The sequence below is a fragment of the Arachis ipaensis genome, chromosome B04 (assembly GCF_000816755.2).
Source record: "Arachis ipaensis cultivar K30076 chromosome B04, Araip1.1, whole genome shotgun sequence".
Lineage (NCBI taxonomy): Eukaryota > Viridiplantae > Streptophyta > Magnoliopsida > Fabales > Fabaceae > Arachis > Arachis ipaensis.
The window spans coordinates 66,383,599-66,396,731 of NC_029788.2; the positions used below are offsets into that span (position 1 = coordinate 66,383,599).

General features: G+C 40.1%; 1 protein-coding gene across 1 annotated transcript; it reads left to right on the top strand.

The window, feature by feature from the left end:
• Positions 4,415-5,011, top strand: LOC107636526. The gene has a single exon (XM_016340028.1). The coding sequence runs from the start codon at positions 4,415-4,417 to the stop codon at positions 5,009-5,011; it is 597 nt and encodes a 198-aa protein (XP_016195514.1).

Sequence of the window (13,133 nt, forward strand, 5' to 3'; positions counted from 1 at the left end):
CATTGTAATTCATGTGCCAACGTTAGCCTCCAAGTTAGGGGGCTAACGTTGGCGCAAACGTTGGCACCTTCCTCATTGTAATTCATGTGCCAACGTTAGCCTCCAAGTTAGGGGGCTAACGTTGGCGCAAACGTTGGTGCCCAGGGGAGAACTTCTCAAGTTCCAACGTTAGCCTCCAAGTTAGGGGGCTAACGTTGGGGCTAACTTTTGCCTCTTCCTTGAATATTTATGTGCCAACGTTAGCCTCCAAGTTAGAGGGCTAACGTTGGCGCAAACGTGGGATGGCCAGGGAAGAAATTTCAAGTTCCAACGTTAGCCTCCAAGTTAGGGGGCTAACGTTGGGGCTAACTTCTTGCTTCCTGGTTCAATTTCACTTATTCCATTGTCCTCTCTTCACTTCTAGCCATTCCTCTTTGCTTCAACCTTTCTCCAAGCTTTCTTCACCTATCATTAATCAACCAAACTCATCAAAGCTATGCTCAAAATCATGAGATATTCATTCTTTCATAATATGCAACAAATATAGCATAAAACCTTATGAAATGGCATGAATTCATATATGGTTGGTTCAATCAAGGGAAACATGAAAATCTACTCAATTAGCTTGCTTGTAGCTCAAGAAAGTGCATAATTCTAATGAAAACAAAAGAAAAAGACTAGCTAAAATAGGCTAGGATGACTTGTCATCAATAAGCAATTTGCTCGCTTTACAGATTATCTCAGGACTCTTGAAATAAAGATTCCGTTTGCAGAAGCACTTGAGCAAATACCTTCTTACGCCAAGTTCATGAAAGAGATCTTGAGTCATAAGAATGATTGGAGAGAAACTGAAAGAGTTCTCCTCACTGAAGAATGCAGTGCAGTCATTCTGAAAAGCTTTCCTGTAAAGCTTAAAGATCCTGGAAGCTTTCTGATACCATGCACATTAGAAGGAAATTGCACCAGGACAGCTTTATGCGATCTTGGGGCAAGCATTAACCTAATACCTGCATCCACCATCAGAACGCTTGGTTTAACTGAAGAAGTTAAACCAACCCGGATATGTCTCCAACTTGCTGATGGCTCCATTAAATACCCATCAGGCGTGATTGAGTGATCATAAGCTCTGCTTTAAATCCACAGGAAGAGGAAGCACTAATCCAAGTGCTAAGGACACACAAGGCAGCTCTTGGGTGGTCTATAAGTGACCTTAGGGGCATAAGCCTAGCTAGATGCATGCACAAAATCCTATTGGAGGATGATGCTAAGCCAGTGGTTCAACCACAGAGGCGGCTAAACCCAGCCATGAAGGAAGTGGTGCAGAAAGAGGTCACTAAATTACTGGAGGCTGGGATTATTTATCTTATTTCTGATAGCCCCTAGGTGAGTCCTGTTCAAGTTGTCCCTAAAAAGGGAGGCATGACAGTGGTTCATAATGAAAAAAATGAACTGGTTCCTACAAGAACAGTTACAGGGGTTAATTTCATATAGTTTTTAGTATGTTTTAGTTAGTTTTTAGTTTATTTTCATTAGTTTCTAGGCAAAATTCATATTTCTGGACTTTACTATGAGTTTGTGTATTTTTCTGTAATTTCAGGTATTTTCTGGCTGAAATTGAGGGAGCTGAGCAAAAATCTGATTCAGGCTGAAAAAGGACTGCTGATGCTGTTGGATCCTGACCTCTCTGCACTCAGAATGGAATTTCTGGAGCTACAGAAATCCAATTGACGCGCTTCTAATTTCGTTGGAAAGTAGACATCCAGGGCTTTCCAGAAATATATAATAGTCCATACTTTGCCCAAGGATAGATGACGTAAACTGGCGTTCAACGCCAGTTCCATGTTGCAGTCTAGCGTCCAGCACCATAAACACGTTACAAGTTGGAGTTCAACGCCAGAAACAGGTTACAGCCTGGCGTTGAACGCCCAAAACAGCCCAAGCACGTGAGAAGCTTTAGTCTCAGCCCCAACACACACCAAGTGGGCCCCAGAAGTGGATTTCTGCACTATCCATCATAGTTTACGCATTTTCTGTAAACCTAGGTTACTAGTTTAGTTTTTAAACAACTTTTAGAGATTTATTTTGTATCTCATGACATTTTAGATTTGAACTTTGTAATCTCTGACAGCATGAGTCTCTAAACTCCATTGTTGGGGGGTGAGGAGCTCTGCTGTGTCTCGATGAATTAATGCAAGTGTTTCTGTTTTCCATTCAAACATGCGTGTTCCTATCTAAGATATCCATTCGCACTTCAACATGAATGTGATGAACGTGACAATCATCATCATTCCCCCACGAACGCGTGCCTGACAACCACTTCCGTTCCACCGTAGAATGAATGAATATCTCTTGGATCTCTTAATCAGAATCTTCGTGGTATAAGCTAGATTGATGGCAGCATTCAAGAGAATCTGGAAAGTCTAAACCTTATCTGTGGTATTCTGAGTAGGATTCAGGGATTGAATGACTGTGACGAGCTTCAAACTCGCGAGTGCTGGGCGTAGTGACAGACGCAAAAGGATAATAAATCCTATTCCGGTACGATTGAGAACCTGCAGATGATTAGCCGTGTGGTGACAGCACACCTGGACCCTTTTCACTGAAAGGGTGGATGGTAGCCATTGACAACGGTGATCCACCAACACACAGCTTGCCATAGGAGGACTTGCATGCGTGAATCAGAAAACAGAGGAAAGTAGAATTTCAGAAGACAAAGCATCTCCAAAACTCCAACATATTCTCCATCATTGCACAATAAGTATTTATATTTATGCCCTCTCACTTTTTACAATTGAACTTAAAAAACACTGTTATTGGCATCCTAACTAAGAATAATAAGATAACCATAGCTTGCTTCAAACCAACAATCTCCGTGGGATTCGACCCTTACTCACGTAAGGTATTACTTGGACGACCCAGTGCAGTTGCTGGTTAGTTGTGCGAAGTTGTAAGAGAGTAATGTGAACATTGACATTACAATTTCGTGCATCACCAAACTTTCATCTCTTCTCATGAGCAATTAAATCAAGACATTGGGCAATTGTTCAAGCTTAGAGAGATTGGTGAGCCAAGACATTGGGAACCAATCACCTAAGATTTCCAAGCAAAGTCAATGAATGCATTGATTGAGAAAGAGATGAAAATGATTTGATCCGGAGAATTCAATATCTCCTAAAACCCAATGAATCCCCCATTCTCTTTACATTCTTCTCTTTAATTTGATGCTCTTTACTTTTTCTTTCATGCTATTTAGGTTATTTGCTTGATATTGCATAGCATGCTTGTTTGTGAGTGCCTTTTTGGGATAATTGAAGCATTAGGCTCTTAATATTGAGACTGATCACCTTGATATCAACTGTTTGGTGTAGACAGGAACCTTAATGGCTACTCGCGGACGAGGTCGTACGCGTACATGGGGAGGAACTGAGAATGACCAACCAGCCGACAACCATGCTGAGTTCATGGAGGTAATGACCAATTTGGCAAATACTATGCAAGCCAACACTACTGCGACTATGCAAGCCGTAGAAAGGATGGTTTAACCGGCTGGGAATGGTAATGGAAACTGAAAAGGAAATGGAGAAGGAGATGGTAACAACTTTTGAGGTGTTCTGATGATCTTGGCTTCGTTTCTGAAGATTCAACCACCAACTTTCAGAGAGTCGACCAACCCTACTAAACAGACAATTAGTTTCGAGCTATGGAGCCTGCACTACAGACTCAGCATGTCCCGGCTAACCAATACATAGAGTTTACGACCTATCAATTGATAGGAGAGGCACCACATTGATGGCAAGGAGAGTGCTAGTTGCTGCGACTTTCGAATGCGGAGATTCCTTGGGAAGTGTTTCAAACGACCTTTTATAGGATGTATTTCCCGGAGTCAGTGAGAGAAGCTAAAGAGTTAGAGCTTATGCAACTGATGCAAGGCTCATTGTCTGTAGCCAATTACACTAGTCAGTTCGAGGAGCTCTGTAGGTTCTTTAGGGTATATCAAGGTGTCCCAGAGTCCTATGAGAGCTGAAAATGTATAAAGTACCAAGGAGGATTGAGGGACAACATTATCACTATTGCAGCCTTGTTGGAGATTCAAATATTTTCTGAGCTTGTGAAAAAGGCAACGGTTGTGGAGGAGTGTGCGAAGAAGGTGGTGTTAGCGAGAGATACCCGAGAAGGAAACAATAGTAGAGGCCGAGGCAAGTACTTTTAGCCGAGGGGTCATATTTTCAAGAGGGATGGACGTGCACCTCAACATCCTCAAGGTCGAGGGAATTTTAGGGGAAACGATTATGATCAGTACCACTAGGCAAAAGGAAGAGGTAAACAGAGTAAGACTTCTCTGGATTTAACTTGTGAGCATTGTGGACATTTTCATCCTTATGATTCATGCAAGATAGGTATAGGTGGATGCTTTGCCTGTGGATTTCCTAGACACATGGCGAAGGACTGCGCTCGTAGGAGGATTCCGAATGTGGGCCAGAATCAGCAAGGTCGGGTGTTTGCTATGAATGCTAGTGATGCTGCTAAGGTGGATGCTTTGATGAGAGGTAACTATTTAATTGGTGAGAAAATATTGGTTGATTTGTATGATACTGGAGTTTCGCATTCATTTTTTGCATTTGATAAAGTTGAGGAACTAGGATTGAAAGTGTCCGAATTAGCTTTCAATTCGTATGTGCATACTCTGTATCAGACGATCGTGACTAAATCAGCTTGTAGGGGAATATTTTTCAAGATTGAGGATAGAGAAGTTGTTCATGATTTAATCTATTTGCCAATGGTTGGGTTAAAAATGATTTTGGGATTTGATTGGTTGTCGAAGAATCGGGTATTGTTAGATTACTTTGAGAGATTGATTCGGTTTATGCCGGAAGGAGAAGGAGGTGCAATAGTAGCTGAGGGTTATTACCTGAACTCTGTGTTGGTGAATCGTAGTGGGGAGGAGTGCCAGGATTATATACTCTTGGCCGCAAATGCGTTAGGTGATGAACAGAAGTTAGATCAAATTCCGGTAGTTAGGGACTCTCCTTAAGTATTTCCTGAAGATAGTCTTGATTTCCCACCTCAAAGGGAGATTGAATTTGCTATAGACTTGATGTTGAGAGCTGGACCAGTGTCGATTACGCCAACAGAATGGCTCCGATAGAGCTGGAAAAATTAAAGACTCAATTGGAAGAGCTTCTAAATAAGAGGTTCATTTGACCAGGTGTATCTCTGTGGGTAGTGCCAGTTTTATTGGTAAAGAAGAAAGATGGGGGAATGCGACTTTGCATTGATTTCCGACAGTTGAACAAAGTGACTATGAAGAACAAGTATCCATTGTCGAGGATAAATGACTTAATGGATCAGTTGTAAGGAGCTTGAGTGTTTTCAAAAATTGATTTGAGATCCGGTTACCATCAGATAAGGGTGATGGAGGATGATATTCCAAAAATTGCGTTTAGGACGCGCCATCGACACTACGAGTTTACGGTGATGTCCTTTGGATTGACGAATGCACCTGCTGTGTTCATGGATTAGATGAACAGAGTATTTCTCCCTTTTTGGACAAATTCGTGGTAGTATTCATAGACAATATTTTAGTATACTCAAAGACGGCAAAAGAACATGAAGAGCACTTGAGAATTGTGTTGCAAATCCTGAAAGAGCATAAATTGTATGCGAAATTATCTATGTGTGGGTTCTGGAAGGAAGAGGTGAAGTTCTTAGGCCACATAGTGAGTAAGGGCGAAATAGAAGTAGATCCTTTGAAAGTGGAGGCAGTGATGGAATGGGAGAGGCTGACGATGGTAACAATGGTTAGGAGTTTCTTGGGTTTGGCCGGATATTACCGAAGATTCATTAAGGAATTTTCTCAAATTGCATTACCAATGATTAAGTTAACCTGGATAGAGGAACCGTCTGTGTGGACGGTGGAGTGTGAGGAGAGCTTTCAAGCTTTGAAGGAGAAATTAACATCAGCGTCTATTTTAATTTTACCAGAACCGCACGAATTTTTTGAAGTGTACTATGATGCTTCATTGAAGGATTTACGTTGTGGGTTGATGCAACACCAGAACGTAGTGACTTACGCATCGCATCAGTTGAGACCACTTGAGGTGAATTATGGTTTGTATCTCTTTGTATCTCTCATAAGCTTCATACAAAGTTTTTCCATCCAGTTGCCAGAAGGTTTGCACCTCCGCTCTCAACTTGATTATCCTTTGTGGAGGGTAAAACTTTGTTAGAAACTTGTTGACAACATCCTCCCAGGTGGTAAGACTCTCCTTAGGAAATGACTCAAGCCACTTAGATGCTTTGTCCCTAAGAGAAAAGGGGAACAAAATCAATCTATAGGTGTCAGGATGAACACCATTGGCCTTCATGGTATCACATATTCTCATGAATCTGGTTAGATGTTGGTTGGGGTCTTCCTAGGCACTTCCTCCAAATGAGCAATTATTTTGAACAAGGGTGATCAGTTGTGGTTTTAGCTCAAAGTTTTTGGCATAAATGGTTAGTTTTAGGATGCTACTTCCATAATTCCCTGGGTTTGGGTTGATGAAAGAGCCTAGCACTCTTCTCCCCTACCCAACATGGTTACCAATACCCTCTCCAACATGGTTGTGTACTTCCTCCTCCATAGCAATGTCTAGATCTTCTTCCAACTCTTCCTCACTAACTATTCCTTTGCCTCTTGCTTCTCTCCTTAGTCTAAGGAAGGTCCTCTCAGGTTCACTATCAAAAGAGGTTGAAGTTATTCCTCTTCTACCTGTCATACACTCAGCAAACAAACAAGCAAAACACAAGTGAAGGAGTCACTCTTGTTAAGAATTGTGGTTAGAGTAGTTGGTGCATATTATCAAACAGTTAGTGGATTAGTGTGCTAGAATGTAAATAAACAAGGAAAAACAAATGAAACCTCTAAGAATGAAAGTAAACAAAGTGAGATAAAGACTAATCAACAGAAGAAAAGAAAAGTGTTCAATCTAGTTATCCTCCAATTTAATCATTGTTAATGCAAAATCAATCCCCGGCAACGGCGCCATAAACTTGATGCACAAAAATTTGTATCGCAACAAATTTCCTTCGACAAGTATACCGAATTATCGTCAAGTAAAAACTCAAAAAAGAGTGAGGTTGAATCCCACAGGGATTGATTTGTTGAGCAACTTTAATTAGAGTGTTCTAATTGAACTAAACATATTTAAATTGGGATTTGCAGAAACTAAAATGGTGGGAAACGTAAATTGCAAGAAATGTAAATAACGGAAAGTAAATGGCAGAATGTAAAGTGCAGAAAGTAAATTGCAGAAACTTAAATGGGAATGGGGGTAATGAGCATAAATGTAAAATAGCAGAATATAGAGAATGGGGAGATCAGAAATGGGAGGCTCATTGGGCTCAGGAGATATTGTATTCTCCGGATCAAGTTTATTTTTCTCATCTCTTCCTCAATCCATGAAACTCATTGATCTCTTGGCAATCTTAGGTGATTGAATCCCAATTCCTTGGCAATTCAATCTCTCTAAGCTTGAATAATTGCCCAATTCCTTGATCTAATTGCTCATGGGAAGAGATGAAGTGTGATCACTGATTATACCACATGTTTTCCTAGATCAAAGTATTGGTAGGATTATATGTCACTATATCCATCCAACCCCCAATCCAGTCCAACATAAGAAAGCATTTCTAGCATAATTTCCTTATTCCTCTTCCAAGGTTCAGAGAAAATCCAAGTATGAGCAATTTCTCTTCCGAGACAATTGCTTAATTGGATGAAGAGCGAAAGCTTTCAAGCAAATCAAAGAGAATGGAAAGAAGAAGAAAAATAAGAACTATGATTGATCCATTGAATTACAACAGAGCTCCCCAACCCAATGAAGGTGGATTTAGTTGTTCATAGCTCTGGGAATGGAAATTGAAAATGGAAATTGCATTCTGAAAGTAAAACTGAATTACAGAGAAAAGAAAATTTAGGTGTTTACAATCCTAGATACCCAGGTCCCAATCTCCCTTTTCTAGTTCAAAACTACCCCTATATATACTTCTTCTCTGATCTTTAGTTAAGTTGTAAGTCTCTAGATGTGGGCTTTTGAGCTCAGTTGAAGCAGTTACAATCATCAGTAGGCTTTGCTCAGCTTGCTGGAGGAGTTTGAGCTGGGCATCATTCACGTTAGTGTGGTTAACGTCAAGTGCAAATTCCTGGTTCGAAGACATTAGTGACACTAACTTGGTCACTAACGTCCTCAACCTCTTGAGTCACGTTAACCCCACCGTTAGTGGCACTAACATGGCCACTAACGTAGCCTTTCCTAACTTTGATCACGTTAATGGTGTTAACTTCACCATTAACGTCCAATTCATTTTTCCCTCCATGTTAATGGCCCACATTAGTGGCATTAACGTGGCCATTAACGTGGGTATGCCCTGGCTTCAAACACATTAGTGGTGCTAACTTCACCACTAATGTTGCAAACTCTTCTTTGTTTCATGTTAGTGCCCACATTAGTGGCACTAATGTGGCCACAAACGTAGGCTTCTTTGGCCATTCCTCATGTTAGTGGTGCTAACTTCACCACTAACGTTGCAAACTCTTCTTTGTTCCACGTTAGTGTCCATGTTAGGGGCACTAACGTGGGCATAATTGGCCTTCGAACATGTTAGTGGTGCTAACTTCACCACTAACGTTGCAAGCTATCCCTTCTTTCACGTTAATGGCCACGTTAGTGGTACTAACGTGGCCACTAACGTGCCTCTTCTCTGCTTCTTTTTACGTGAAACCAATCAAACAAAGTACATCAAAGTTTTGTTCTTAGTCAGAGATAATGCATCATCCATTTTATCATTCAATCCATGCATTATTCCCATGAAATTGTTTAGAATTCACAATGTTTGCTTGAATCAAGGTATGAATGCATATTCAACCAAATAATTGCTTATTGCCTAAGAAAATGGCTTGTGAAACTAGCCAAGATACCCTGGCATCATTTCCAGTATAAATTCATTCAGTTCATTGAGCTTCAGTAACCTCTTTTCCCCTGCTGTTTGAGAATCAAGATTGAGGAGCTTGGTGGCCCAAAAAGCCTTGTACTCAAGCTCTAAAGGGAGGTGGTAGGATTGGCCATAGAGTAACTGAAATGGTGACCTCCCGATTGGAGTTTTGAATGTAGTTCTATATGCCCACAGGGCATCATCTAGCTTCCTTGCCCAGTCTTTCCTTGTAGCTCCCACCGTTTTTTCTAGAATCCTTTTCAGTTCTCTGTTTGCCAATTCAGCCTAGCCATTGGTCTGAGGGTGGTTTGGTGTAGTTACTTTGTGAGTTACTCCATATTTACGGAGCAAGGTGTTCAATTGCTTGTTGCAAAAGTGACTACCACCATCACTAATGAGGCTCTTAGGCACTCCAAATCTGGTGAAGATGTATTTTTTAAGAAACTGGAGGACAATATTTGCATCACATGTAGTTGTAGCTATGGCTTCCACCCATTTGGAGATATATTCTACTAATACCAATGTGTACTTGAATGAGTATGATGGGGGAAAGGGTCTCACATTAAATCTATGCCCCAGATGTCGAACAACTCTACCTCTAAGATAAAGTTCTGAGGCATTTCATTTCTCTTCGTTAAGCTCCCTGCAATTTGGCATTCATCACATTGATTTACAAATTCCCTGACATCTTTGAATATGGATGGCCAATAGAAGCCACTCTGAAGAACATTGGCAGCTGTTCTTTCGGCCCCAAAATGTCCATCATAACCTGAACTATGACGGTGCCATAGGATATTTCTCATCTCATTTTCTGGCACACATCTTCTAATCATCCCATCTGGACATCTCTTGAATAAAAAGGGTTCATCCCACAAGAACTGCTTGGCTTCAGTGAGCAACTTCTTCACTTGTTGCCTTGTGTAGTCTTAAGGAATCCTTCTTCCCACCTTGTAGTTTGCAATATCGGCAAACTAAGGTGCCTGTTGGACTTGTAATAAATGCTCATCTGGGAACTTCTCATTCACTGGTTGTGGTACTTCTTGGTTGATCTCTTGTGGTAGCCCTGACAAATGATCTGCAACTTGGTTCTCACTTCCTTTCCCATCCCTTACTTCAATGTCAAATTCTTGTAGCAATAGCACCCACCTAATAAGCCTTGGCTTAGCATCTTGTTTAGACATGAGGTACTTGAGAGCAGCATTGTCACTATAGACTACAATTTTTGACCCAATTAAATATGGCCTGAATTTATTAAATGCATATACAATTGCCAATAGTTCTTTTTCTGTAGTGGTGTAGTTTTTCTGTGCCTCATTTAACACTTTACTTGCATAGTATATTGGTAGCATGAATTCTCAAATCTTTGTACTAGTGTATCAACAAGTGCACCGGGTCATCCAAGTAATACCTGAGTGTGTCAGGGTCGATCCCACGAGGATTGTGGGTTGAAGCAATCTATGGTTATCCTATAGGTCTTAGTCAGGCAGATCAGAAGGAGTTGGTTTAACTTAGTATAAATTACTTTTTATATCAAATATTTGGATGTTAAGTAGGAAAAAGGAATTAAATGGAATAAAGAAAAAGAGTAATTAGAACTCAGAAGTTGTGTAAACTGTGAAAAGAGCGATACGAATATAGTTGAAGATTCGAGTTGCTTTGTCTTTCATAATTAACTCTGGTATTACTGCTTCCTTTGCTTGTGAGTGATTTCTTCAATGGCAGGCTGTATGTGATTAACACAGGTCTGAGTAGCTGCCAAAACTCCTCCAGATCTGAACCCCAGGTTTAGTGCGGATCTATTCTGATTGAGGGTGAAGCTTCTGCAGTTCATTCTCCTTGATGATCCTACTCAAAACGCCACAGACAAGGTCAAATCTTTTGGATCGGAGGATGCTACGCCTTAAGTTCTAGCCTCTACGACAGAGACCCTAATCTCCCCGTAAATCGGCTGAACTGATGTCTTGAGAAGTCCCCAACGAAGTCGTGGATTAGCTGCCTGAGAGATGTGTATTCAAGCTGGTGGTTCATCATTGTCCAACGAAAGACACACTCTAAACCCATGTAGAATGTGATAACCTTCTCCTAGTAAAACGCATTCATATTGATGAAGAACGAATATACATCTGAGAATTAATCAAACATGGATCGAAGAGAAACAGTAATACTTTTATTAATTCATAGGACTCAGCAGGGCTGCTCCCCTCAACCTAGGAGGTTTAGAAATTCATACTGAAAATAAAATACAATGATGAAAACAAAAATAGGGCTGAAGATCCTTAACAAAGAGTAATCGTCTACTTTAAATACTAAACTAGTGACTAGTAAGGGTAAAACAGTCTATCTAGTGCTAAAATCCACTTCCGGGGCCTACTTTATGAGTGTTTGGGCTGAGCTATGATGAAATCTACGTGCTTAAGCTTCCTTGGGCGTTGAACTCCAGTCCTGGCACCTTTTTGGGCATTGGACTCCAGCTTGGAATCCCTTTCTGGCGTTGGATGCTAGAGCTGGTCAGATGGCTGGCGTTGAACGCCAGTTTTAGGCCTTCTAATCCGAAGCAAAGTATAGACTATTATATATTGCTGGAAATCTAAATCTGGAAGTCAGCTTTACATAGCCGTTAAGAGCGCTCTATTTGGACTTCTATAGCTCCAGAAAGGCTCTTCTGAATGCAGGCAGGTCAGATTCGGACATCATTTGTAGTGCTTTCTTTGTCTCTGAATCAGACTTCTGCTCTAGCTCCTCAATTTCAGCCAGAAAATGCCTGAAATTGTCCAAAAACACAAAAACTCATAGTAGATTCCAAAAATATGAATTTATCACTAAAACCTATAAAAACTCAATAAAAAATAAATAAAAACTACTAAAAACTATATGAAAGTGATGCCAAAGAGCTTATAAAATATCTGCTCATCACAATACCAAACTTAAACCGTTGCTTGTCCCCAAGCAACTAAAAACATAGTAGGATAAAAAGAAAATTAAGATACAATAAATTTCTAAGTTTCAAATAAAGCTTAGTTACAATCAGATGAGCGAGACTTAGTAGCTTTTTGCCTCTGAATAGTTTTGGCATCTCACTGTCCATTGAAACTCAGAGATGTTGGCATCCTTATGAACTTAGAATCCAGATGATATTATTGACTCTTTTAGTTAAGCTTATTTTGATTTTTGAACACAACATTTAGAGTCTTGGTCGTGACCCTAAGCACCTAGCCACCGGATACAATAATGCCACAGACACTTTAACTAGGTGAACCTTTTCAGATTGTGACTTAGCTTTGCTAGAGTCCCCAGATAGAGGTGTCCAGAGTTCTTAAGCACACTCTTTTTGCTTTGGACCATGACTTTAACCACTCAGTCTCAAGCTTTTCACTTGACACCTTCACGCCACAAGCACATGGTTAGGGATAGCTTGGTTTAGCCGCTTAGGCCAGGATTTTATTCCTTTGAGCCCTCATATCCATCAATGCTCAAAGCCTTGGGTCCTTTTACCCTTGCCTTTTGGTTTAAAGGGTTAATGGCTTATTCAATCTGCCCTCATTTTCCTGCATTTTTGGACAGTAATGGATTTTTCTGCTTTTTATTTTTTTCGCCATTTTTTCTTTCTTTGTTCGCATGCATATTTTTTTTCTTTTGCAATATGCTTTTTCTTTTGCTTTTTGCTGCTTTTTCTTAGTTCAAGAATCAATTTTCAGATTTTTTAGATTATCAATAATATTTTTTCTTTTTCCTTATTCTTTCAAAAGCCAGCATTCTAAAATTTCAACTTCAAATATGCACTATTTAATCATACATTCAGAAAATAAAATCAAATGACACCATATCAAACTAATTAAACTAATCTTATTTTAAACTTGAAATTCATGCATCTCTCAATTCTTTTCATTCAATCAACTTTTTTTTAAGCAAGGTGAGAGATATATGGAAAATTTTACAACTTTAAGACATCAATGCAAATGATCATGCAACTAGAACAAGAGAACAGATAAATAAACAGACAAAAAATAGAAAAATAACAGGAAAGGGGTGTAAAGAGAACGAATCTACCTGAATGATGGTGGCTAGTGCTCCTCCTTAAGGATCCAATGTAGTGCTTGATCTCTTCAATGTCACCCCTTTGTCTTTGTTGAGGCGGCTGCACAGGCTCTTGTGCATGCTTCCTTATTTGCTCCATCCTCTTC

Bases quoted from the DNA above. Each gene is read 5' to 3' on its own strand.
- LOC107636526 (XM_016340028.1), top strand. From the start codon at position 4,415: ATGGCGAAGGACTGCGCTCGTAGGAGGATTCCGAATGTGGGCCAGAAT.